At 39.2% G+C, this 27,756-nt stretch overlaps 1 protein-coding gene across 11 annotated transcripts; it reads right to left on the bottom strand.

Annotated features, from left to right (window-relative positions):
- LOC106093700 (hydroxyacylglutathione hydrolase, mitochondrial) lies at positions 1-27,756 on the bottom strand. 11 transcript variants are annotated; one of them, XM_059360705.1, is made up of 6 exons: positions 27,349-27,719; positions 26,756-26,889; positions 20,825-20,864; positions 18,666-18,741; positions 405-1,122; positions 1-234 (listed from the first exon to the last, which is right to left on the bottom strand). In XM_059360705.1, exons 3-6 carry the CDS (start codon positions 20,830-20,832, stop codon positions 224-226), a joined length of 813 nt encoding a protein of 270 aa, XP_059216688.1. In that variant the 5' UTR covers positions 20,833-20,864; positions 26,756-26,889; positions 27,349-27,719; the 3' UTR covers positions 1-223. The 11 variants fall into 11 exon arrangements, with proteins under 11 accessions (XP_059216688.1, XP_059216689.1, XP_059216691.1 ...); XM_059360706.1 differs by having other exon boundaries at positions 27,537-27,719; XM_059360708.1 differs by lacking the exons at positions 26,756-26,889; positions 27,349-27,719 and adding an exon at positions 27,731-27,749.

The raw sequence follows: 27,756 nt of genomic DNA, 5'->3' as shown, positions 1-27,756 counted from the left end.
TACCATTACCAAATAAAACATTTTTATTTCTTTGCTGAATAATCCCAGGCAAAATTTGCCAAATATATAAGAATTTTATCATAATTTTAAGTTAATTCATTTCATCACTTCTAAACAGACATAGTCAGCAAAATTTCAAAAGAAAAATAATCCAAATGTGCGTCTACATTTAATTTCAATTTAAGACTTAAGGCTTAGGCGTTTGCTTTCAAAGCAATAACAATTATAAATGAGCTGAAATTAAAAATGTTGTTTAATAAAACATCAAAAGCCAATTGTAAATTTGAAAAAGAAAACGAGATAGCAACAAAATAACTTCTCTTCAGACAAACAAAAACAAAACTTGTAACTAATCCGAAAAACAACATATACCCAAATCGGATAAGAATTTGTTTGTGACTAACCCTTAAAATTATCCTTCTCTTTGCGCAAACTAGCCATGGTAGGTATGGGCTCCGATTGTTGAGCATGTTTTTGTACACTGGCCTCATGCACACGCATAAAGGGATTCCAAGATTTCTCATCGGCAATGGTTGAGGGCACTGTGGCCGATTTTGTGGCACGACGCAATTTGGCCCACTCAATTCTCTTCAATATATCACCGTTGTTAGGCTCAACATGACGGGCGTAGGACATATTCTGCAGAGTATATTCATGGCCGCAAAAAACTTTGGTATCATCAGGCAAAGCAGATAACTTCTCTATGAGTGCGGTATACATTTGCTCAGCGGTACCCTCAAAGAAGCGGCCACAACCACCCTGAAACAGAGTATCACCGGTAAACACGCATCTCTCGCCATTCGGAGCCTCAACATAATAGCAAATATGGCCCGTTGTGTGACAGGGAGTAAAAAGGCAGGTTACTTTTAGATCACCAATTTTCAGGGTATCATCTTGTTTGACTTTGCAATTTAGGCCACCAATACGATCATCACCGCCATAGACTTGTAGAGATTTTTGACACATCTTCAAAAGTTTCTCATTGCCTCCAGCATGATCCCAATGATGATGCGTGGTTAGAATTTTAGTTAAATTGACATTTTCCTGACTCACAGCGGCAAGAACACACTCAGGATCAACGGGATCCACAATGGCAGCTTCTTTGGTGACATCACAAACAATCTGGAAGAAATGGGGAGATAAAATGTCCGATACATTAGGGAAAATATTTTATTTTAGATGATTTAAAAAAAAAACATTTAAAATTCAGATTATTTCATGCAAATGTTGACCGTGACTGCGCCTCGAATGGTCCATCCCATCCAATTTGGCATTCTCTTTCCAACATTTCGGCCGGTATCTCATGAATAAATGCTTCAATGTTTCTTCCAATGCGTCAATTGAAGCGGGGCTTGTCTGTATAGACATGAGCTTCAACGTAGCCCCACACAAAATAGTCTAAAGGCGTTAAATCGCACGATCTAGGTGGCCTATTGACCCGTCCCGAACGTGAAATAAAATGTTCACCGAACTCGCCTCTCAATAAGTCCATTGTTTCGTGTGCTGTGTGGCATGTGGCATGTGGCACCGTCTGTTCAAATCACAAGACATGCACTTGCAAGCTCTTGCATTTTGGGCACAACAAAATTGGATATCATCTCACGGTAGCGCTCACCATTCACAGTAACGTAACGCATTCGCATCATTTTTGAAGAAAAAGTACGGTCCAATGATGCCACCAGCCCATAAACCGCAGCAAACTGTGGACTTTTCTGGATGCATTGGTAGCTCTTGCAATGCTTCTGGCTGATATTCACCCCAAAATCGACAATTATGCTTATTTACGTACCCATTGAGCCAAAAAGTGAGCTTCGTCGCTAAAGAAGAAGAAGCGTGCGATGAACTTTCTTAACAGAGCACGCATTTTGATAATAAAATTTGTAAGACGATTCATGGTTAAATTATAGACCAAACTGAAGATGTTTGACAGTGAAACACACGAAACGTGCGTGAACTGTTCAAACCAGTGTTGCTAAAAAGATAATAGCTTAAAAATCACCCTTTAAAGCATGGTTACAATTGGCTTTTACGAGGGTTGCCTTTTATATTTCGGGATTAGAGAACACAAAAACAAGTAAAAGCGTGCTAAGTTCGTCCGGGCCGAATCTTTTATACCCTCCATCATGGATCGCATTTGTCAAATTCTTTAAATGACTTTTTCGAATAGAAAAACACCAGTCATAGAAAAACACCACCTCCAAAATTTCAGGCAAATCGAGTAATAATTGCCCCCTCCAGAGGCTCAAAAAGTCAAACTTGGAGATCGGTTTATATGGCAGCTATATCAGGTTATATACCGATTTAGACCATACTTAGAACAGTTGTTGGAAGTCATACCAAAACGACATATGTAAATTTTCACCCATATTGGATAAGAATTTCGCCCTGTAGAAGCCTAAGAAGTCTATTCGGGAGATCGGTTTATATGGCGGCTATTATCAGGATATAGATTGATTTTGATTTTTCGGAAGCCGAAATAAGATACATCATGCCAAATTTCGGCCAAATCGTATAAGAATTGTGCTCTCTAGAGGCTCAAGAAGTCTATTCAGGAGATCGGTTTATATGGCGGCTATATCAGGTTATGAAATGATATAAACTATATTTGGCACAAATGTTGAAGGTCATACCAGAACACTTCGTGCTAAATTTCAGACAAATCGGATAAGAATTGCGCCCTCTAGAAGCTCTAGAAGTTAAGACCCAAGGTCGGTTTATTTGGCAGCTATGTCAGGTTATGAACCGATTTAGACCGTACCTGGCACAGTTGTCGGATGTGATACCGAAACACCACGTGAAAATTTTCAGCCAAATCGGATAGAATTGCGCCCTATAGAAGCTTAAGAAGTGAAGACCCAAGATCGGTTTATATGGCAGCTATATCAAAATATGGACCGATTTCGCCCATTTACAATCCCAACCGACCTTCACTAATAAGAAGTATTAGTGCAAAATTTCAGGCGCCTAGCTTCACTCCTTCGAAAGTTAGCGTGCTTTCGACAGACGGACGGACATGGCTAGATCGACTTAAAATTTTATGACGATCAAGAATATATATACTTCATGGGGTCTCGTAACAACACCTTTGAAAGAATCGAAAGAGAGACAGTTAAAATGGGTCTGGCAGTAAAATAAGACGAAATGGATGGTATCAACTCCCAAAAAGCCTTGCACAACCGAGCAGATAAAGAAAATGGAGAAAGTTGGGAACCACAACTTTGAGACAGTTATTAATTTTATCTACCTCGGCACCGCCTTAACCGAAACGAATGATACCAGTTTTGAGATTAAGCGAAGAATAATACTGGCAAACAGATGCTACTTTGGACTAAGTAAGCAGTTTAGAAACAAGGCCACCTCTCGACAGACGAAGATTACACTATACAAGACAATGATACTACCCGTGCTGTTATATGGTTCTGAAGCATGGGACTTGTGAAAGCAGATGAGACAGTGCTTGGAGTATTTGAGAAAAGGTTCTTCGTAAAATATATATGGACCAGTGCTGTTATATGGTTCTGAAGCATGGGACTTGTGAAAGAAGATGAGGCAGTGCTTGGAGTATTTGAGAGAAAGATTCTTCGTTAAATATATATGGACCAGTTTGCGTTAATGGAGAATATAGGCGACATATGAACCACGAGCTGTATGACGACGATAGCATAGTTACACACATCAAAATACAACGGCTGCGATGGCTAGGTCATGTGGTCAGGATGGATGAAGAAGCTCCAGCAAAGAAGTCTTTTGAAGGCAAACACGGTGATACACTCAAACTGGGAAGACCAAAAGCCCGATGGAAAGATCAAGGGGTGGGAGACACCTCGAAACTTGGTGTCAGAGATTTTAGAATGAGCGCAGAAGATCGAGGCGCTTGGAACGCTATTCTACGTTCGGCTAGTGGAACAAATATTCTGTCATAGCCAATTAAAGTAAATAAGTACATACGGAATGACGAAATTAGTATACCCCCATCCTATGGTGAAGGGTATAACAAATATTAATCATCGAAAATCGCTTTATTGTTCTTCAAAACATTCCCCATTAAAATTTATACACTTTTGCATGCGTTTGAACCAATTTTCGGAGCAGATTTCTCCAAAACGTGCATTCTGAACGCATCAACCGCCTCTGTAGGTGTCGAAAAACGTTGACCTCTCATTTTATTATAGCCACCACCGAAGGATGGGGGTATATTCATTTTGTCATTCCATTTGCAACACATCGAAATATCCATTTCCGACCCTATAAAGTATATATATTCTTGATCAGCGTAAAAATCTAAGACGATCTAGGCATGTCCGTCCGGCTGTCCGTCTGTCTGTTGAAATCACGCTACAGCCTTTTAAAATTGAGATATTAAGCTGAAACTTTGCACAGATTCTTTTTTTGTCCATAAGCAGGTTAAGTTCGAAGATGGGCTATATCGGACTATACAAGATATATATAGCCCCCATATAGACCGATCGGCCGATTTAGGGTCTTAGGCCCATAAAAGCCACATTTATTATCCGATTTTGCTGAAATTTGGGACAGTGAGTTGTGTTAGGCCCTTCGATGTCCTCCGTCAATTTGGCTCAGATCGGTCTAGATTTGGATATAGCTGCCATATAGACCGATTCTCCGATTTAGGGTCTTAGGCCCATAAAAGCCACATTTATTATCCGATTTTGCTGAAATTTGGGACAGTGAGTTGTGTTGGGCCCTTTGATATCCTCCGTCAATTTGGCTCAGATCGGTCTAGATTTGGATATAGCTGCCATATAGACCGATCCTCCGATTTGGGGTCTTAGGCCCATAAAAGCCACATTTATTTTCCGATTTTGCTGAAATTTGGGACAGGGAGTTGTGTTAGGCCACTCGACATCCTCCGTCAATATGGCTCAGATCGGTTCAGATTTGGATATAGCTGCCATATAGACCGATCCTCAAATTTAGGGTCTTAGGCCTATAAAAGCCACATTTATTAGCCGATTTTCCTATGATTTGAGACAGTGAGTTGTGTTAGGCCACTCGATATCCTCCGTCAATTTGGCTCAGATCGGTCTAGATTTGGATATAGCTGCCATATAGACCGATCCTCCGATTTAGGGTTATATGCCCATAAAAGCTACATATATTATCCGATTTTGCTGAAATTTGGGACAGTGCGTTGTCATAGGCCCTCCGACGTCCTCTGTGAATTTGGCTCAGATCGGTTCAGATTTAGATATAGCTGCCATATAGACCGATCCTCCGATTTGGGGTCTTAGGCCCATAAAACACGCATTTATTGTCCGATGTCGCCGAAATTTGGGACAGTGAGTTAAGTTAAGCCCCTTGACATACTTCTGCATTATCGCACTGATCGGTCCAGATTTGGATATAGCTGCCATATAGACCGATCTCTCGGTTTTAAGTTTTGGGCCCATAAAAAGCGCATTTATTGTCCGATGTGTCCGAAATTTGGGACAAAGAGTTAAGTTAAGCCCCTCCACATATTTCTGCTATGGGACATAAGTTTTGAGTTTTGCACCGGATTTTGACGAAAGGTGGTTTACATATATAGCCGAGGTGGTGGGTATCCAAAGTTCGGCCCGGCCGAACTTAACGCCTTTTTACTTGTTTTTTACGTACGATAATAAAAAGAAATCTTTCGGTGCCAAGTCAGGACTATACGGCGAATGACTCATCAAATCGATGTTTTAAGTGCTCCAAAATGCAGTTGTTTCGTATTTTTGGAGCATTTCTTTCGACACGAGCCTTTTTTAAGCGATTGACAAATTGTGTGGGATCCAACGCTAACAAAATTTGTTGACGGTCAAATGTTCATGCAATATTGAATGTATGCTGGTCCCACTAATGCCTAAGGTTGTCTCAATCTCACGATAGGTCACATGACGATTTAACAATATCAGTTGGCGCACAGCATCAATGGCTTTTGGAACAACAACTGATTTTGGACCACCCTCACGAAATTCGTCTTGTGTGAACTACGAACTCGGATGAATTCACCATACCATCGATAAACACTGATCTTTGATGGAGCTTCATCGCCAAAAACTGAATTAAGTTTACCGAGACACTGTTGTTGAGTTAATCCACGTCGTAAGGATTAACCATGGATAGCATTTGTCGAGTTTTTTGCGCGGCATCTCTTTTTAGGCTAACAAAAAATAATGAATAAGAACTGTTAGGCTATTGGAGCTATATCAAGTTATAGTCCGTTTCGGACCATAAATGAATTGAATGCTAAACATTGTAGAAGTCATTGTGTAATATTTCTGTCTATTTGGATAATAATTGCGCCTTGTAGGGGCTTAAGAAGCAAAATCGGAAGATCGGTTTATATGGGAGCTGTATCAAGCTATAGATCGATTCAGACCACATTTTACATGTACAGGGTGGCTGATGAAAGCCGCTACCAAAAAAAAATGTAATAACTTTTTTTCTATTTAATAATAATAATTTAATAATTAATTTAATTAATTAATTAATTAATTTAATTAATAATAATTTAATAATTAATTTAATAATTTAATTTAACATGAATAAAAGAAAAATGTATTCCATACACCGAAAAAAAAATGTAGCAATATTCATCATTGTAGCAATATTCATCAGCCACCCTGTATGTTGAAGGTCATGAGAAAAGCCGTTGTAAAAAATTTCAGCCTGCGCCCTCTAAAGGCTGAAGAAGTAAATATCCCAGATCGGTTTATAAGACAGCTATATTAGGTTATACACCCATTTGCGCCATACTCTGCACAGTTGTTGGAAGAAATACCAAAACACCCCATGCAAAATTTCAGCCAAATCGGATGAGAATTGCGCCCTCTAGCGGCTCAAGAAGTCAAGATCCAAGATCGGTTTATGTGACAGCTATACCAGGTTATTAACCGATTCAAACCATAAATAGCACAGTGGTTAGAAGTGACACCAAAACACCACGTGCAAAATTACAGCCAAATCGGATAAGAATTGCGCCCTGTAAAAGCTGAAGAAGTCAAGACCCAAGATCGGTTTAAATGGCGGCTATATCAGGCTATGTATCGATTTGAACCATACTTAGCACAGTTGTTGGAAGTAATACCAAAACACCACGTGCAAAATTTCAGTTAAATCGGACTAGAATTGCGCCGCCTGGAGGCTCACGAAGACGTATGGTGGAGGGTATACAAATAATCGCACGAAAAGGTTCACGATGTAATTAAATTTTTTGGGCGAGATGAATCTTTAAAGTGACTGTAAACAACACAAATAGCGCCCGTATGTCAAAACGTTCTGAGCACGTATAACCTCAAATATGTCAAGCTTTACGATAGCGCTGCCAGTAGGCAAATTGGAACACAAGGGTTGTCCAATCCCGAAATTTTGTTTAATTTCCATTATTTAAAATTGTAACGAGTTTACGTCATCACACATTGTTTCTAGGGTTCTTTGTTGTCATTCTTTTATTCATAATTATTTCTGTTTTGTTTAACCCCACCCCATGCAACGAACGAAGCAACACGAAGTTGTTTACACTGTATGTGTGCACAAAACCATTCATGGGTGACTGTTTTTACTGAGCTCGTGAACACTGAACCCACATGATGTTGTATTTCAAGACTAGTGAAGAGCGAGACGAGACACCGAAGATGGAGTAAAACGAACAAGTAGCTGTTGAGTAGATAATCTTGAAAAACAACCACCATTCAGCGCTTGGGAGTATTTTAATCTCGAATACATCGGCTGTCATTTTCAAAATATAAACGGATCACACAAATCGTTTGCAAACTGTTTGTTTTCTCATATAAAACAAGTAAAAAGGCGTTTGGATACCCACCACCTCGGGTAGGGTACATATGTAAACCACCTTTCATCAAAATTCGGTGAAAATTTCATACCTTATACTCATATACCTCATACCGATCTGAACTATATACGACACGGATGTCGAAAAGCCCAACATAAGTCACTGTGGCAAATTTCAGTGAAATCGGATTATAAATGCGCCTTTTATGGGGCCAAGACTTTAAATGAAGATATCGGTCTACATGGCAGCTATATCCAAATCTGGACCGATTTGGGCCAAGTTGCATAAACATGTCGAAGAGCCGAACACTAAGCACTGTCCCAAATTTCGGCGAAATCGGACAATAAATGCCTCTTTTATGGGCCCTAAACCTTAAATCCAGAGATCGGTCTATATGGCAGCTATATTCAAATCTGGACCGATCTGGGCAAACTTGAAGAAGGACGTCGAAGAGCCTAACCAAACTCACTGTCTCAAATTTCAGCGACATCGGACAATAAATGCGTCTTTTATGGCCTCAAAACTTAAAACCTAGATATCGGTCTATATGGCAGCTATATCCAAATCTGGACCGATCTGTGCGATATTGCAGAAGTATGTCAAGGGGCTTAACTTAACTCACTGTTCCAAATGTCGGCAACATCGGGCAATAAATGAGCATTTTATGGGCCCAAAACCATAAATCAAGAAATCGGTATATATGGCAGCTATATCCAAATTTGAACCGATCTGGACCAAATTGAAGAAATATGTCAGAGGGCCTAACACAACTCACTGTCCTAAATTTCAGCAAAATCGGATAATGAATGTGGCTATTATGAGCCTTACACCATAAATCGGAGGATCGATATATATGGCAGCTATATCCAAATCTGGACTGATCTGAGCCAAATTAACGAAGGTTGTCGATGGGCCTTACACAATTCACTGTCCCAAATTTCATCAAAATCGGATAATAAATGTGGCTTTTGTGGGCCTAAGACCCTAAACCGGAGGATCGGTCTATATGGCAGCTATATCCAAATCTGAACCGATCTGGGCCAATTTAGCGAAGGATGTCGATGGGCCTTACCCAATTCACTGTCCTGAATTTCATCAAAATCGGATAATAAATGTGGCTTTGTGGGCCTAAGACCCTAAACCGGAGGATCGGTCTATAGGGCAGCTATATCCAAATCTGAACCGATCTGGACCAAATTAAAGAAACATGTCAAAGGGCCTAAGACAACTCACTGTCCCAAATTTCAGTGAAATCGGATAATAAATGTGGCTTTTATGGGCCTTAGACCCTAAATCGGAGAATCGGTCTATATGGCAGCTATATCCAAATCTGAACCGATCTGGACCAAATTAAAGAAACATGTCAAAGGGCCTAAGACAACTCACTATCCAAAATTTCAGTGAAATCGGATAATAAATGTGGCTTTTATGGGCCTTAGACCCTAAATCGGAGGACGGTCTATATGGCAGCTATATCCAAATCTGGACCGATCTGAGCCAAATTGACAAAGGATGTCGAAGGGCCTAACACGACTCACTGTCCCAAATTTCAACAAAATCGGATAATAAATGTGGCTTTTATGGGCCTAGGACCCTAAATCGGCAGATCGGTCTATATGGGGGCTATATCAAGATATAGTCCGATATAGCCCATCTTCGAACTTAACCTTCTTATGAACAAAAAAAGAATCTGTGCAAAATTTCAGCTCAATATCTCTATTTTTAAAGACTGTAGCGTGATTTCAACAGACAGACGGACGGACATGGCTAGATGGTCTTAGATTTTTACGCTGATCAAGAATATATATTCTTTATAGGGTCGGAAATGGATATTTCGATGTGTTGCAAACGGAATGACAAAATGAATGTACCCCCATCCTTCGGTGGTGGGTATAAAAACTAGGCGTGTGAGTGTGTGTGTTTGCCTATTCTTTTGTCTACTACGAAAGCACACAACAAGTAAAAGCGTGCTAAGTTCGGCCGGGCCGAATCTTATATACCCTCCACCATGGATCGCATTTGTCGAGTTCTTTTCCCGGCATCTCTTCTTAGGCAAAAAAAGGATAAAAGAAGAGATTTGCTCTGCTATTAGAGCGATATCAAGATATGGTCCGGTTCGGACCACAATTAAATTACATGTTGGAGGCCTGTGTAAAATGTCAGCCCATTCGGATAAGAATTGCGCTCTTTAGGCGCTCAAAAAGTAAAATAGAGAGATTGATTTATATGGGAGCTGTATCAGGCAATAGACCGATTCAGACCATAATAAACACGTATGTTGATGGTCATGAGAGGATCCATCGTACAAAATTTCAGGCATATCGGATAATAATTGCGACCTCTAGGGGTCAAGAAGTCAAGATCCCAGATCGGTTTATATGGCAGTTATATCAGGTTATGAACCGATTTGAACCCTATTTGACACAGTTGTTGAAAGTAAAAATAAAATACGTCATGCAAAATTTCAGCCAAATCGGATAGGAATTGCGCCCTCTAGAAGCTCAAGAAATCAAATCCCCAGATCTGTTTATATGACAGCTATATCAGGTTATGAACCGATTTGAACCATACTTTGCACAGTTGTTGGATATCATAACGAAATACTTCGTGCAAAAATTCATTCAAATCGGATAAGAATTGTGCCCTCTAGAGGCTCAAGAAGTCAAGACCCAAGATCGGTTTATATGGTAGCTATATCAGGTTATGGACCGATTTGAACCATACTGAGCACTGTTGTTGGATATATTAAGAAAACGCGTCGTGCAAAATTTCATTTCAATCGGATAAGAATTGCGCACTCTAGAGGCTCAAGAAGTCAAGACCCCAGATCGGTTAATATGGCAGCTATATCAGGTTATGGACCGATTTGAACCATACTTGGCACAGTTGTTGGATATCATAGCAAAACACGTCATGCGAAATTTCATTCCAATCGGATAAGAATTGCGCACTCTACAGGCTCAAGAAGTCAAGACCCAAGATCGGTTTATATGGCAGCTATATTAAAACATGGACCGATATGGCCCATTTACAATACCAACCGACCTACACTAATAAGAAGTATTTGTGCAAAATTTCAAGCGGCTAGCTTTACTCCTTCGGAAGTTAGCGTGCTTTCGACAGACAGACGGACGGACGGACGGACGGACGGACGGACGGACGGACGGACGGACGGACGGACGGACGGACGGACGGACGGACAGACGGACGGACATGGCTAGATCGACATAAAATGTCGCGACGATCAAGAATATATATACTTTATGGGGTCTCAGACGAATATTTCGAGTAGTTACAAACAGAATGACGAAATTAGTATACCCCCCATCTTATGGTGGAGGGTATAAAAAGAAAAGTAATACTCTATCTGTAGCAAAATGTACCTGAATACATGCATTATACAACGTGCACTCTCTGAAATCCGAATCAATCTTTTTATTTGCTGAAGGGCTCATTTTATGCATTCTCTTGTTATCTGTTTTACTCAGTTCTCAATTGTCTCATACAATGCTGTATTTTTAAACGAAGAATTGAGTTCTTCAAATACTCTATGATCGTTAGTGTGTCTGAAAGCAGAAATGCGCATGCCTTATCGCGAAGATACCAGATTGGATATTCTCTTAACATCGATGTGGCCGACAAGAGGTACATAAGGCAATGGCACGACGCAACACGAGTCAGTCTTATCTGAGAACGCTGATACGTTTACGCGTCTTGTAAACGTATCAGCAAACAGCAGTCAGCGAATTGTAAACCAAATAAGTAGATCCATAAATGTGAAGAATCGGTGTGCCGATTCAATCCTTAGACCAGTACCAGGTGGACCCGTTCCTTAGAGACTGGATAAAGCATGTGCTAAGGAACAGGTGGATAAATTGTGTGTCCCATGACATAAATATAAGGGAGAAAGTGGCTCAATGCACGCCACAGGGGGGCAATTTATCGCCATTCCTATGGGTGACCACCATAAATGACCTATTACGGATGCTGACTGAGGAGGGACTTCAACACGTCTGCTACGCAGACGATGTTTTAATACTTTTCCGGGGTAAGGATCCGAACCAGCTATGCAGAAGGACCGAAATGTTCTTGCATATGGCATATGACTTGGCTAGACCTAGAGGTCTCAATGTTAACCCAGAGAAGACTGAAATATGCCTGTTCACAAGGAAGACGAAGGTGGGCCAATTTAACGCACCACGTTTCCTTAATAAGACGAGTTCAATATCTGACGAGGTCAAATACTTCGGTGCGATCTTGGTCAGGAAACTGAATTGGATGTGTCATATTGAGGAACGTAGTGAACGGGACGGCTCACAGATGTTGGGCACTATGTAGAAGGGCCGTAGGCTTGAAATGGGGCCTGAATCCGAGGATAGTCCACAGGCTCTACAGGAACGTGATTAGGCCAATACTTACTAACGCCTCAGTAGTTTGGTGGACAGCGATGGAGAAGAGTAACATAAGAACCATACAACAGGTTCAGAGAACATTTAACGCAGATGTACAGTCTTGGACTGACGGACCCCTAGTATTGCCACCTAGAAGATCATGTTGCACGGATGGATCAAAGCTAGAGGACACAGTGGGCTTGGGGGTCTACATTGAGAACCCAGGGACTGAGATATATTTTAGACTGCCTGACCATAGTACGGTCCTGCAGGTGGAGATTCGGGCGATCACGGAATGCGTGAGTTGGTGTGATGCTAACGCGAGGACGTCGAGTGTGAACATCTATACGGACAGTAAAATTTCCATATGCGCATTAACCTGGACGGTGAGATAACGAACAGTCTTGGAATGTAAGAAGGAGATTAACGCCTTCTCTGAGGATGGCAAAATCTGCATCGTTTGGGTGCCATGTTATAACGGAGTAAGGGGGAATGAAAGGGCAGACGATTTGGCGGTGAAGGCCAGAGAACTGCCGTCAGTAAACTTGGTTAACCCTAAGCCTTTCGGATCGACGCAGTCCGAGTTGAGGGAGTGTGGACAAGCGAAAAGGATGGCGAAAATCCTATGGGGAGACCCAGATCGTGAGAAGACGAGGCTATTACTGAAAGGAAGTAAGAAGGAGGTCAGTATAGCTCTCGGTATCATAACGGTACACATAGGACTACGAGCTCACTTATGTAAAATCTGTGCGACAAGTGATAGCATGTTTAGGGCTTGCGGGGAAGTTGATGAGACGTTGGAGAATTTTCTTTGGCTCTGCCCGGTTTTCGCGACTAACCGATACCAGCACTTAGGTAGGAACACAATACCAGGCATGAACCAACTAAGGGGCGTGGCATGGATTTTTTTTTTTTTTTTTTGTAAGTAGCACGGAATTCCTAACTTGGAATTTCTTTTTCGAGGTTACTTTTTTTAAAATTTAGAGCGCACAACAAGCCGATTACTGGCTTAGGTGTATGCCCATAGTGGCATGGTGATGGATTAATAACTGCACCCTCCTTTCAGCCTAACTTAATATCAAGAATACACACTCGGAAAATTTAGTCTGCTGATATTTAATTAAAAATAATAATTAAAAAATTTCAACTTTTGAAAGACTAACGAGCAACGCTTGCAAATCATTGAATTTTATTACCAAAATCAGTGTTCGGTTCGAAATGTGTTCAAATTTTGAGAAATTTTGTTCAGCGATGAGGCTCATTTCTGGTTGAATGGCTACGTAAATAAGCAAAATTGCCGCATTTGGAGTGAAGAGCAACCAGAAGCCGTTCAAGAACTGCCCATGCATCCCGAAAAATGCACTGTTTGGTGTGGTCTGTACGCTGGTGGAATCATTGGACCTTATTGTTTCAAAGATGCTGTTGGACGCAACGTTACGGTGAATGAACACATTTCGAACCGAACACTGATTTTGGTAATAAAATTCAATGATTTGCAAGCGTTGCTCGTTAGTAAGTCTATTCATGATGAAATGTCAAAGCATACTGAGCATCTTTCTCTTTGACACCATGTCTGAAATCCCACGTGATCTGTCAAATACTAATGCATGAAAATCCTAACCTCAAAAAAATCACCCTTTATATATATTCTTGATCAGCGTAAAAATCTAAGACGATCTAGACATGTCCGTCCGTCTGTCTGTCTGTTTGTTGAAATCACGCTACAGTCTTTAAAAATAGAGATATTGAGCTGAAACTTTGCACAGATTCTTTTTTTGTCCATAAGCAGGTTAAGTTCGAAGATGGGCTATATCGGACTATATCTTGATATAGCCCCCATATAGACCGATCCGCCGATTTAGGGTCCTAGGCCCATAAAAGCCACATTTATTATCCGATTTTGTTTAAATTTTCGACAGTGAGTTGTGTTAGGCCCTTCGACATCCTTCGTCAATTTGGCTCAGATCGGTCTAGATTTGGATATAGCTGCCACAAAGACCGATCCTCCGATTTAGGGTCTAAGGCCCATAAAAGCCACATTTATTATTCGATTTTGCTGAAATCTGGGACAGTGAATTGTCTTAGGCCTTTCGACTTCCTTCGTTAAATTCGCCCAGATCGGTTCAGATTTGGATATAGCTGCCATATAGACCGATCCTCCGGTTTAGGGTCTTAGGCCCACAAAAGCCACATTTATTATCCGATTTTGATGAAATTCGGGACAGTGAGTTGTGTTAGGCCCTTTGACATATTTCTGCAATTTGGCCCAGATCGGTTCAGATTTGGATATAGCTGCCATATAGACCGATCTCACGATTTAAGGTTTAGGGCCCATAAAACAGGCATTTATTGTCCAATTTCGCCGAAATTTGGGACAGTGCTTAGTGTTAGGCATTCGACATGTTTATGCAACTTGGCCCAAATCGGTCCAGATTTGGATATAGCTGCCATGTAGACCGATATCTCGATTTAATGTCTTGGCCCCATAAAAGGCGCATTTATAATCCGATTTCACTGAAATTTGACACAGTGACTTATGTTCGGCTTTTCGACATCCGTGTCGTATATAGTTCAGATCGGTATGAGGTACATGAGTATAAGGTATGAAATTTTCACCGAATTTTGATGAAAGGTGGTTTACATATATACCCGAGGTGGTGGGTATCCAAAGTTCGGCCCGGTCGAACTTAACGCCTATTTACTTGTTTTTATCTGATCAATTGTACAAGGCGTTTTGGGCGTTGTTACCATCCATTTCGTTTTATCTTCATCTACTGACCCTGACATCACTGACTCTCTTTCGATTCTTTCAAAGGCTGCAGTTACTACTTCCAGTGACCTCGATGACGTCGGCATAGGTGAGTAGCATGTGTTGTCTTGTGAGTAGTGAGCCATGTCTATACACATTTGCATCTCGTATAATCTACTCCAGCAGGATATGAAAGAGATCACACGATAAGCCGTCTTCTTGCCTGAAAACTCGTTTGGTATTGAATGGTTGGGAGAGATTCTTCCTATTCTTACTGAGGAACGTGTATCAGCAGATGTCGTCCTGCAGTCTTATTAATTTTGCATTTCAGACATGCTTGAAATGCCTTCGAAAAAATAGGGCTATCAAAAGCGGCTTCGTAGTCAACAAAGAGATGGTAGGTGTGGTTTTGTCCTTCTCGGATCTTTTTCAGGGTGTGGCGCAGTGTGAATATCTGATCTATGGTGCATTTAACAGGTTTAAAATCTCATTGGTAGGGCCCAAATATCTCATTGATATTAGGTTTTAATCTTTCACATTGTACGTTCGAGAGTATCTTGTATGCGATGGAGAGGGGAGTTATTCCTTTGTCGTTGGCTCATTTCGTTTTCACTCCTTTCTTATGTGTGGGACATCGTACAATCATCGGGTATGCGTTCTTCTTGCCAGATCGCGCAGACAAGCTGATACGCATATCAGCTTGTCGCCACAGGTCTTAAATAGTTCAACGGGCAACCCGTCGGCTCCTGTTGCGATGTTGTTCTTCGGTCGGGTCACAGCTACTTGGACCTCATTTTCTATCATTAGGGATTAGTTCTGCGTCGCCAATGTTCTTCCCATATCCTCAGCACACTATCTGTATCAGTTACCAGATTTCCAAAGCCATCGGTTTGATGTTTGATTCTTTGGTAGAATTTCCGCATTTTATTCTTACTCCTGTATATCTCAATTCGCTCACACTCACGTCTTTCCATGTCCTTTTTCCTTCTATGGAATGGACGTTTTTCTTCTCCCGATACCTATGCTTTATCTGGAGCATTGCTACTGATTGCAGGGTTGCTCCGTATTGCGCATTTTTGGCTTCAGTAGCACTTCGACGCTCTAGGTCGCACCATGAGTTTCTTGAGGGAGGCTTGCAGTACCCAAATACGGATTTCGCGGTTTTTTCCATAGGTGCGCAAATCGTGCTCCTTTTTTGCGTTTGCGTGGGTCGTCGACGTTAGGGTGGTCCGTTTTTACTATTCCGTTGTTTCTCATAGTGATTCCAAAAATTTTTCGGGGGCGAGTTATTGGCCCAGCGCCGCAACCGCATGGCTTTTGTGGGATCGCACATGTACCCCTCGTTGTCGCGAGTCACTTGCTCCAAGATCCGACGCTCGCCTCCAGCCTCCCCTAACCATGGAATAGACGCTGATGTTGGCCTTTGATTATTTGAAGGTGCCAATAACTCGCATTGTGATCTTGAGTATCATTTGCACTCTGTATTTAATTAATAGCCCGTGCCACCTGACCCCTCGTAGAGACTTTCCTTTCGAAATCGCTGGCTGCCGCATTTGCAGCTGCTCCGCATAAAAACGAAGCTTTCCACTATTCGCAAACTGTGGTCACGCCTGGAAGCTTTAAGCGCCCGGTAGCTTTAAGCGCCCGGTAGCTTTCAGCTAACCGTATTAACGATGGATACCACACAAATCGGAGCTCAATGTTACAGCCTGTGTGGAGCTCATAGTTATTAATTTATGTATCAATATTGCAACGGAATGCATTTTCATGATATGGTATATGCAAATGAAAAGCAAAACACGATTTTTATATAGTAATTTAATTGTGAGGTACCATGCCATGTAAAAACTTTTCTCCAAGGAGGTGTCGCACAACGGAACGCCTTTCGGACTTCACTATAAAAAGGAGGCCCCTTATCATGGAGCTAAAACTTGAATCGGACAGCACTCATTGACATGTGAAAAGATTGCCCCTTTTCCTCAATGGATTGTTAATAGAAATATTTGCATTTTGCAATCACCTGCACAGTTAAGAAATATCTGTGCAAAGTTCCCAAGAGATACGCATCTTCATTCGATTAAACTCTATTGTGATTTCGACATGAAAAAAAACAAGTAAAAAGGCGTTAAGTTCGGCCGGGCCGAACTTTGGATACCCACCACCTCGGGTATATATGAAAACCACCTTTCATCAAAATTTGGTGCAAATTTCATACCTTATACTCATATACCTCATACCGATCTGAACTATATACGACACGGATTTCGAAAAGCCGAACATAAGTCACTGTGTCAAATTTCAGTGAAATCGGATTATAAATGCGCCTTTTATGGGGCCAAGACTTTAAATCGAGATATCGGCTTACATGGCAGCTATATCCAAATCTGGACCGATTTGGGCCAAGTTGCATAAACATGTCGAAGAGCCGAACACTAAGCACTGTCCCAAATTTCGGCGAAATCGGACAATAAATGCCTCTTTTATGGGCCCTAAACCTTAAATCCAGAGATCGGTCTATATGGCAGCTATATTCAAATCTGGACCGATCTGGGCAAACTTGAAGAAGGACGTCGAAGAGCCTAACCAAACTCACTGTCTCAAATTTCAGCGACATCGGACAATAAATGCGTCTTTTATGGCCCCAAAACCTAAGACCTAGATATCGGTCTATATGGCAGCTATATCCAAATCTGGACCGATCTGTGCGATATTGCAGAAGTATGTCAAGAGGCTTAACTTAACTCACTAATCCAAACATCGGGCAATAAATGAGCATTTTATGGGCCCAAAACCATAAATCAAGAAATCGGTCTATATGGCAGCTATATCCAAATTTGAACCAATCTGGACCAAATTGAAGAAATATGTCAAAGGGCCTAACACATCTCACTGTCCCAAATTTCAGCAAAATCGGATAATGAATGTGGCCATTATGGGCCTTACACCATAAATCGGAGGATCGATCTATATGGCAGCTATATCCAAATCTGGACCGATCTGAGCCAAATTAACGAAGGATGTCGATGGGCCTTACTCAATTCACTGCCCCGAATTTCATCAAAATCGGATAATAAATGTGGCTTTTGTGGGCCTAAGACCCTAAACCGGAGGATCGGTCTATGTGGCAGCTATAACCAAATCTGAACCGATCTGGACCAAATTAAAGAAACATGTCAAAGGGCCTAAGACAACTCACTGTCCCAAATTTCAGTGAAATCGGATAATAAATGTGGCTTTTATGGGCCTTAGACCCTAAATCGGAGGATCGGTCTATATGGCAGCTATATCCAAATCTGAACCGATCTGGGCCAAATTGACAAAGGATGTCGAAGGGCCTAACACAACTCACTGTCCTAAATTTCAACAAAAACGGATAATAAATGTGGCTTTTATGGGCCTAAGACCCTAAATCGGCGGATCGGTCTATATGGGGGCTATATCAAGATATAGTCCGATATAGCCCATCTTCGAACTTAACCTGCTTATGGACAAAAAAAAGAATCTGTGCAAAATTTCAGCTCAATATCTCTATTTTTAAAGACTGTAGCGTGATTTCAACAGACAGACGGACGGACATGTCTAGATCGTCTTAGATTTTTACGCTGATCAAGAATATATATACTTTATAGGGTCGGAAATGGATATTTCGATGTGTTGCAAACGGAATGACAAAATGAATATACCCCCATCCTTCGGTGGTGGGTATAATAACATCCAATAGTGTAAATAATTTCAAACATCTACTTACCAAATACATGTAATTATCCTGTAATGCAGGCAATATTTTGACCTTCATATTGGTCATTTTTAAATCTTCCACAGATCTGAAATTAAACAAGTAAATGCGAGGTAAGTTCGACCGGGCCGAATCTTGGGAACCCACCACCATGGATTCTGCTAAAAATTTATACAAAATAAATTTTGTTTAAGGGCACAATTGTATTCTATTGGTTTGCCCAAAAAGTAATTGCGGATTTTTTAAAAGAAAGTAAATGCATTTTTAATAAAACTTAGAATGAACTTTAATCATATATACTTTTTTTACACTTTTTTTCTAAAGCAAGCTAAAAGTAACAGCTGATGACTGACAGAAGAAAGAATGCAATTACAGAGTCACAAGCTGTGAAAAAAATTGTCAACGCCGACTATATGAAAAAACCGCAATTACTTTTTGGGCAACCCATAAAATACAATATATATATTCTTCTGACGAAATTTTCTTTGGAAATAAATTTAAGAAAAAAATTGCTAATATACTCCATAAAAAATGACAAATATATGTCTATACAAATAAAATGGTGATATTTTTTTTTTTAACAAAAAAGATTTTAACAACATTTTTTAGATAGGAAAAAGTTTTTTCGAGCATATTCCAGCTCATGGTCATTTAAATTCAAGGCTTTCTATTTAAAGAATAGCATAGAAAAGACAAGAGTTTGCTGTTGTCAAAAACACTTTGACTGGCATGGTGGATCGCGATTTCTGATACGCCGTGTATATATCTTCGTCAACACCTTTGTCAAATTGATTAGGATTGTGTACATACCCTCCGACTATTGAGTGCGGTGTAGAGCATGCTTTTGTTCTGAAACAGGTCTCAATAAATCCTCTAGCCCTCCCAGGCGTAGTAGGAGAGCAAAAAGACTTATTTTCCATAAAAAAAAACCAAAAGTCGGCCGTTGCCGACTGTATAATACCCTACACCTAGCCTATAAATATAATGTGGGAGCTATACTTTTGATGGACCTCGGCGGATTTTTTTTTTGAGATGGGTTATTAAACAATCCATATCAAATTTGGAGCAAGTATGTTCAATTTGTAACAACTATAGTTGACAAATGACAACATTATTGCAAATTACTCAAAATCTGACGAACATATATATGGGAGCTAAATCTTAATCTAAACCGTTTTCGAGCAAACTCAGATATTGTGGTAGTCGTCGGGGAAAGCGTTGTGCAAAATTTTGGCAAGATTGGTCTATAAATGTGCTCGCAGTTGTCCATGAAGTGAAAATCGGGCGATATATATATATGGCAGCTATATCTAAATCTGGGCCGATTTCTACGAAATTCACCAGTAATGTCGAGAATCAAGAGAAAATCCTTCCTACCAAGTTTCGGTTAATAATTGACCATTTTGTTACATTATTACTGCAAATCGGACGAACATGGATGGGAGCTATATTCAAAGCTGAAGCGATTTCCCATTTCAATAGGCTTCGTCTCTAGGCCGAAAAACAAGCTTGTACTAAATTTGAAGACGATCGGATGAAAATTGTGACCTGTAGTTTGTACACAAATTAACATGGACAGACAGACAGACGGACATAGCTAAATCGAATCAGAAAGTGATTCTGAGTCGATCGGTATACTTATCAATGGGTTGTGTAGGGTATAATAAGAGTTTGCCAATGTTGCTGTGTTTTGTTGTTCTAAGCATTGATAATTAGTTTGTGTCGGTATAGTGGAAAATAAGTCTTTGTGCTCTCTTACCGCGCTTGGGAGGACTAGGGGTCTTATTTCTGTACAAAAGCATACTCGACACCGTACTCATTTATTGAATTTAAATGATTTTGAGGTGAAATATGCTCCGAAGATCACGAAAGATCAAACTAAAAGAGCGCAAACAGTCAGAAATAAGGTTTGCAAAAATGTTTCCATAGAAATCAAGTTTGAACAAAATTTTCTACAGGAAATAAAACATCTTTTATAAATTTTCAATACAAATAAAATAAATATAAATTTTCAATACAAATAAATTGCTTTCAAGAAATTAAACGGTTAAAATTTTGGCTTATAACTTGTTGACATAAAATATTTTTATTTCTATAATTTGCTGTCAAAATTTTCTATAAAATCAAAAAAAAATATAGAAATTTTGTCATAAAAATCATAATCGACTTACGTATGCATTCCGTTGAAACCGACTTTACGTAGTTTTTGAGCTGAAATACAGTTATAAAAATATATATATCAAATATAATTTAATATCTAAATTTTAGTATGACATCATTAACTGGATAATATAGTGAACTAGACAATTTACATGCGATACTGCCACAAGATCTAACATGAATATATTTTCTAACCAAGGAAGATTTATAAGTTTTTATACCCTGCACCACTACTGTGGTACAGGTTTGTAACACCCAGGAGGAAGAGAAATAAACCCATTGATAAGTATATCGATCGACTCATAATCACTTTCGATTTAGCTAATTGCTAAATCGAAAGTGCCCATTTGTTATGTGGATTCTCTCGAAATTTGGCAGAAAGAATTTTCTTATGACTCTCGACATTACTAGTGAATTTCTTAGAAATCGGACCAGATTTAGATATAGCTGTCATATATGCATATCGCCCGATTGTCACTCCAAGAGCCACTGCAAGCGCATCAAGTGACCAATCTTGCCAACATTTTGCACAACGCTTTCCTGGACAACTACCACAATATCTGAGAAGTTTGCTCGAATTCGGTTCAGAATTAGATATAGCTCCCATATATATATGTTCGTCAAATTTTGGGTAATTTGCAATAATGTTGTCATTTGTCAACCGTAGTTATTACAGTTTGAACATATTTGCTCGAAGTTTAATAATAACCCATCTGAAAACATCCGCCGAGGTCCATCAAAATTGGTTCAGAATTGGATATAGCTCCCACATTGTATTTATAGGGTAGGTGTAGGGTATTATACAGTCGGCACCGCCCGACTTTTCCCCTTCCTTACTAGTTTCCACTTGGTAAACTTAATAGCAATAATTTCCGATTTTTATAATAGTCCCTGCTAATGCACAATTCAAAAATTGAGCGCCATCTGTACGACAACTGGATATTTTAATACAATCCAATAGTGGTTAGCACAGACTCAACCCCTCTACAAAATGGTCACTATGGTACCACCACTGCCGTAATCAATGTCTGGCAACACTATGCTTCCATTCCACTGCTCTCTTCATTTGCCAATGTTGGAAAATATCAGCACAGTGAACTTAAAAAATAAATTCCATAAAAACAAAACAAACAGTGGTGCACAAATTTTTAAAAATATAGTTGCTCGCGTGAAATACTTTCCATAATTTTCTATAATACTTTATTTGAATGAAAATTCGTTTATCCGAAAAATGATTCATATTTAAAAAAAAAAAAAAAAACATAATTGTGTCGTTTTATTTACCAGTCTAGCAGATTGACTAGCTTATGGATAAATAAAACACTCTTCCCTCTAAATGCTTTGTATTTTAAACGATGGAAGTACTGGCACACATCCAAAATAATCAAATATCAACAAAGCAAACAAGAAGTCATTTTAATTTTAAATACACGTTTCACGGAGTTCATATATGTATGTGATTTTATTTTTATACCCTTCACCATAAGATGGGGTGTATACTAATTTCGTCATTCTAATTGTAACTACTCGAAATATTCGTCTGAGACCCTATAAAGTATATATATTCTTGATCGTCGTGAAATTTTATGTCGATCTAGCCATGTCCGTCCGTCTGTCCGTCTGTCCGTCCGTCCGTCTGTCTGTCGAAAGCAAGCTTACTTCCGAAGGAGTAAAGCTGGCCGCTTGAAATTTTGCACAAATACTTCTTATTAGTGTAGGTCGGTTGGTATTGTAAATGGGCCATATCGGTCCATGTTTTGACATAGCTGCCATATAAACCGATCTTGGGTCTTGACTTCTGGAGCCTCTAGAGTGCGCAATTCTTATCCGATTGGGATGAAATTTTGCACGACGGGTTTTTGCTATGATATCCAACAAGTGTGCCAATTATGGTTCAAATCGGTCCATAACCTGATATAGCTGCCATATAAACCGATCTTGGGTCTTGACTTCTTGAGCCTCTAGAGTGCGCAATTCTTATCCGATTGCAATGAAATTTTGCACGACGTGTTTCGTTATTATATCGAACAATTGTGCAAAGTATGGTTCAAATCGGTTCATAACCTGATATAGCTGCCATATAAACCGATCTTGGGTCTTGACTTCTGGAGCCTCTAGAGTGCGCAATTCTTATCCGATTGCAATGAAATTTTGCACGACGTGTTTCGTTATTATATCGAACAATTGTGCAAAGTATGGTTCAAATCGGTTCATAACCTGATATAGCTGCCATATAAACCGATCTTGGGTCTTGACTTCTTGAGCCTCTAGAGTGCGCAATTCTTATCCGATTGCAATGAAATTTTGCACGACGTGTTTCGTTATTATATCGAACAATTGTGCAAAGTATGGTTCAAATCGGTTCATAACCTGATATAGCTGCCATATAAACCGATCTTGGGTCTTGACTTCTTGAGCCTCTAGAGTGCGCAATTCTTATCCGATTGCAATGAAATTTTGCACGACGTGTTTCGTTATTATATCGAACAATTGTGCCAATTATGGTTCAAATCGGTTCATAACCTGATATAGCTGCCATATAAACCGATCTTGGGTCTTGACTTCTTGAGCCTCTAGAGTGCGCAATTCTTATCCGACTGCAATGAAATTTTGCACGACGTGTTTCGTTATTATATCGAACAATTGTGCAAAGTATGGTTCAAATCGGTTCATAACCTGATATAGCTGCCATATAAACCGATCTGGGGTCTTGACTTCTTGAGCCTCTAGAGTGCGCAATTCTTATCCGATTGCAATGAAATTTTGCACGACGTGTTTTGCTATGATATCCAACAAGTGTGCCAAGTATGGTTCAAATCGGTTCGTAATCTGGTATAGCTGCCATATAAACCGATCTGGGGTCTTGACTTCTTGAGCCTCTAGAGTGCGCAATTCTTATCCGATTGGAATGAAATTTTGCACGACGTGTTTCGTTATTATATCGAACAATTGTGCAAAGTATGGTTCAAATCGGTTCATAACCTGATATAGCTGCCATATAAACCGATCTGGGGTCTTGACTTCTTGAGCCTCTAGAGTGAGCAATTCTTATCCGATTGGGATGAAATTTTGCACGACGTATTTTGTTATGATATCCAAAAACTTTGCTAAGTATGGTTCAAATCGGTCCATAACCTTATATAGCCGTCATGTAAACCGATCTTGGGTCTTGACTTCTTGAGCCTCTAGAGGGCGCAATTCCTATCCAATTTGAATGAATTTTGGCACGTAGTATTTTGTTATGATATCCAACAACTGTGCCAAATATGGTTCAAATCGGATCATAACCTGATATAGCTGTCATATAAACAGATCTGGGGACTTGACTTCTTGGGCTTCTAAAGGGCGCAATTCTTATCCGATTTGGCTGAAATTTCGCAAGACGTTTTTTATTGTTACTTTCAACAACTATGTCAAATAAAGTACAAGTCGGTTCATAACCTGATTTAGCTGCCATATAAACCGATCTGGGATCTTGACTTCTTGAGCCTCTAGTTTTTGCCTAAGAAGAGATGCCGGGAAAAGAACTCGACAAATGCGATCCATGGTGGAGGGTATATAAGATTCGGCCCGGCCGAACTTAGCACGCTTTCACTTGTTTATTTTTAGACGGATTTGGACCGAATTTGGCAAAGTAGTTGGAAGTCATAACAAAACACTTTCTGCAAATTTTTTATCCATACAAACTAAGCGAGAAAATCCGCTCAAAGGGTAAACACGATGTGCAAGCTAAATTCGACAAAAAATGCGGCTTCCAGGAGCTAAATATGTCAAATTGGGAGATCGGTTTATATGGGAGCTATATAAGGTTTTAGACCGATTTAAACCGAATTTGGCAAAGTAGTTGTAGGTCATAACAGAACACTTTCTCCAAAATTTCACCCAAATCGGAGAAAATTTGCGGTTTGTAAGAGCTCAAGAAGTCAATTTGGGAGATCGGTTCATATGGGAGCTATATCAGGTTATTTACCGATTTAGACCGTACTACACACAGTTGTTGAAAGTCTCGCCAGAACACCACATGCAACGTTTCAGCCAAATCGGAAAAAAATTGTGGCTTGTAACAGATCAAGAAGACAAATCGGGAGATCAGTTTATATGGGAGATATACCAGGTTATAGACCGATTTGGACCGTAGGCGGCACAGATGTTGAAAGTCATAACAGAACACAATGTACAAATCGGGAAAAAATTGCGGCTTCCAGGTGCTCAAGAAGTCAAATCAGGAGATCGGTTTATATGGGAGCAACATCTAAATCTGAACCGATATGGCCCATTTGCAATCCCCAGCGACCTACTTCAATACCAAGTACATGTGCAAAATTTCAAGCGGCTAGCTTTACGTGTTCGACCACTTCGTGATTTCGATAGACCGGCGGACGGAAGGACAATGCTTGATCGACTCAGAACGTCGATACAATCAAGAATATGTACCTTATGGGGGCTAAGATGAAAACTTCGAGGTGTTACAAACGGAATGACTAGATATACCCCCATCCTATGGTGATGGGTACAAAAAACGTGCTGTTTAGGGCGCACCATCGATTTCGATGCAACATATGTAAAACTTCTGGAACTCGAATTTAAGGATTATGTTTGGTTCGTGATCACTTCTTAGAATTTTACAAGAAAGAGAGGAGAAGCAGAAACTTTATGAAGTACATGGGAATGGGTACATTTGGGAAGTATGACCCATTAGAAAAACAGTAATCGAGAATATTTTATAATTAGTTCGACGATAAAGAAGCCGTTGTTATTAATATGCATATTCGATAATTAATAAGATTGAGACTTTTTCAAAAACGGACAAACATAACAGTGCTGTTGGGTCTAAAAAAGTTTCTGATTCCATTAAAAAATGCTTGAAAGGACCAACTGCCTAGACCACAAATATTGTTTATCTTTTTGTCACTCGATTCGTTTGCCAATTCAGTGAAAACAGCTGTTTTCCTCTATAAAATCAGCTGTTTTCAATGAATTGGCGAACGAATCGAGTGTCAAAAAGAAAAAAGTTAATGGTCTAGGCCGTCATTGTTTAATTGAAAAAGATAAAATTTTCAATAACATTTTACACATAAATTTCGTGACACTTTTTTTGTGTACCTATTCGTAGTCTTTATCTCAAAAAAACACTAAGCCCAAATTTGCACTCTTGATATCGGAGAACTTTTCCCTGTTCTTCAGTGGATTGTTCATGGAAATTTAGTTAGTGCACTGAAAAAATATTTGACTTTAAAGTTTTTTCCTTGTTTGCACGATTTTAGCAATGAAACGAGCCAAAGAATCAAAATTGTAAAATAAAGATGTTATCTCTAAATTTAATTTCCTATGTACTAGGGAACATGACCATCCGTTTCAAATTTCGAACGCTGATTGTTTTTTATTTTACTTCATAGATGACTGTCCAATTATTAATTTTTGAAAAATTCTTTTCTTACACTTAGCACTTAAACCTAAAAAAAAACATTTAAATACGCTATTATTTCTGAGACTATTTTGCATCTTTAACTACGGTTCACTGTTATCTTGTCCAGACTTTCAACGATATTTTGATCTTCATTTTAGATTTTTGTCAATATTTAAAAGACGCAAAGTTAAGGATTTAAAATAAAAATCCTTAATAAAAAGGAAATATTTTTCACAAAAGGAAATGTTCTCTTATAAAGTTTGAAAACTGATTCTTAAATTAAGTTTGCTAATCTTTGGATCGAATCTTTAAAATTGGGACAAAATTTTTTGCAGTGTAGCATTTGATAAAAGTTGGTACTATGTTTACTTATCGTAGCAATTATAAGCTAATTATTATTGCAACGGTTCTTGCTTAAAGATGTAATTGAAAATAATGTTAGAAAAAACTAAAATTTAAAAAACAAAAACAGCCATTTTCATTAAAGATTTTTATTTTTTGAAAATAAGAAAAGCGAACATAGTACCATACCAACCTTTAATCTACAAATTGTTTCCCATCACTGAAGGTATCATTTTCTTGTCGCTCACATATGCATATCTTTTTGCTCATCTCTATTGCTGACAAAGAGAGAGAGAGAGAACACAATACTAGCCTCTTCTGTGGAATCTAAATAAAAAGGTTGCCATATCGTTTATATCTTATGATTTAATAAACAAACAACCAAACATATTGTCAATAACATATAAAATGTATAGTTAAACAATTAAAAGATAGCCTTCCAAAAGTTCTTGTTTATGTTTTTGACAAAAATGTGAATATTTACAAATTTTTGGCTGCTTGAAACACTATTACTGCACATCACGAGGAGACAAACAAATTCCAGCACCAAACACATACTCACACACACACTTATGTATTCATATACCGGCCCCCGAAAAACCCCACCAAACCAACACCACCTGTTTAATACCGTTATTGTTGTTTTTATTTATTTTGCTGGACCAGTTAGATAGATAGGAAGGCAGACGGTATTTAAACAAACACAAAAACAACAACAATAAACGGTTGTGAAACAGCACTGCGGGTGGTGGTAATGGTGGGGGATTATGGCATTTCAACACAAACCTCGAAAATAAGTTGCAGTTAAATTTTGCAAAACTGAATTTTGTATTTTTTGCCACACCGTATACATTGTAAACTAATTTATTTAAGGCGGCAATATTTCTCAATTGATTTTTTAATGTTGCTTATCGTTTTGCTTTCTTTTATTAAACCTTGACCCGAGAACCACTGCAGTTTTTTGACACACATACACACTTATTCGCTTTTGATGGCTTTCAGTTTTATTTACAACGTTTTTAAATGATTTTCCGGTTTGTGTATAAGTTTTTATAAAATTATTGTGTATATTACATGCAAACTATGACAAACTATTTAACAAAATTATTGTGCGTTCACTAGAAAACTGATTAAATTGATTCTAAACACAAGCACTAACTCTACTTACGTCAAAATAAAAATAAATGTGATAAA

Source organism: Stomoxys calcitrans, chromosome 1 (assembly GCF_963082655.1).
Source record: "Stomoxys calcitrans chromosome 1, idStoCalc2.1, whole genome shotgun sequence".
Taxonomy (NCBI): Eukaryota; Metazoa; Arthropoda; class Insecta; order Diptera; family Muscidae; genus Stomoxys; species Stomoxys calcitrans.
This window is presented reverse-complemented; position numbering and strand designations above follow the sequence as displayed.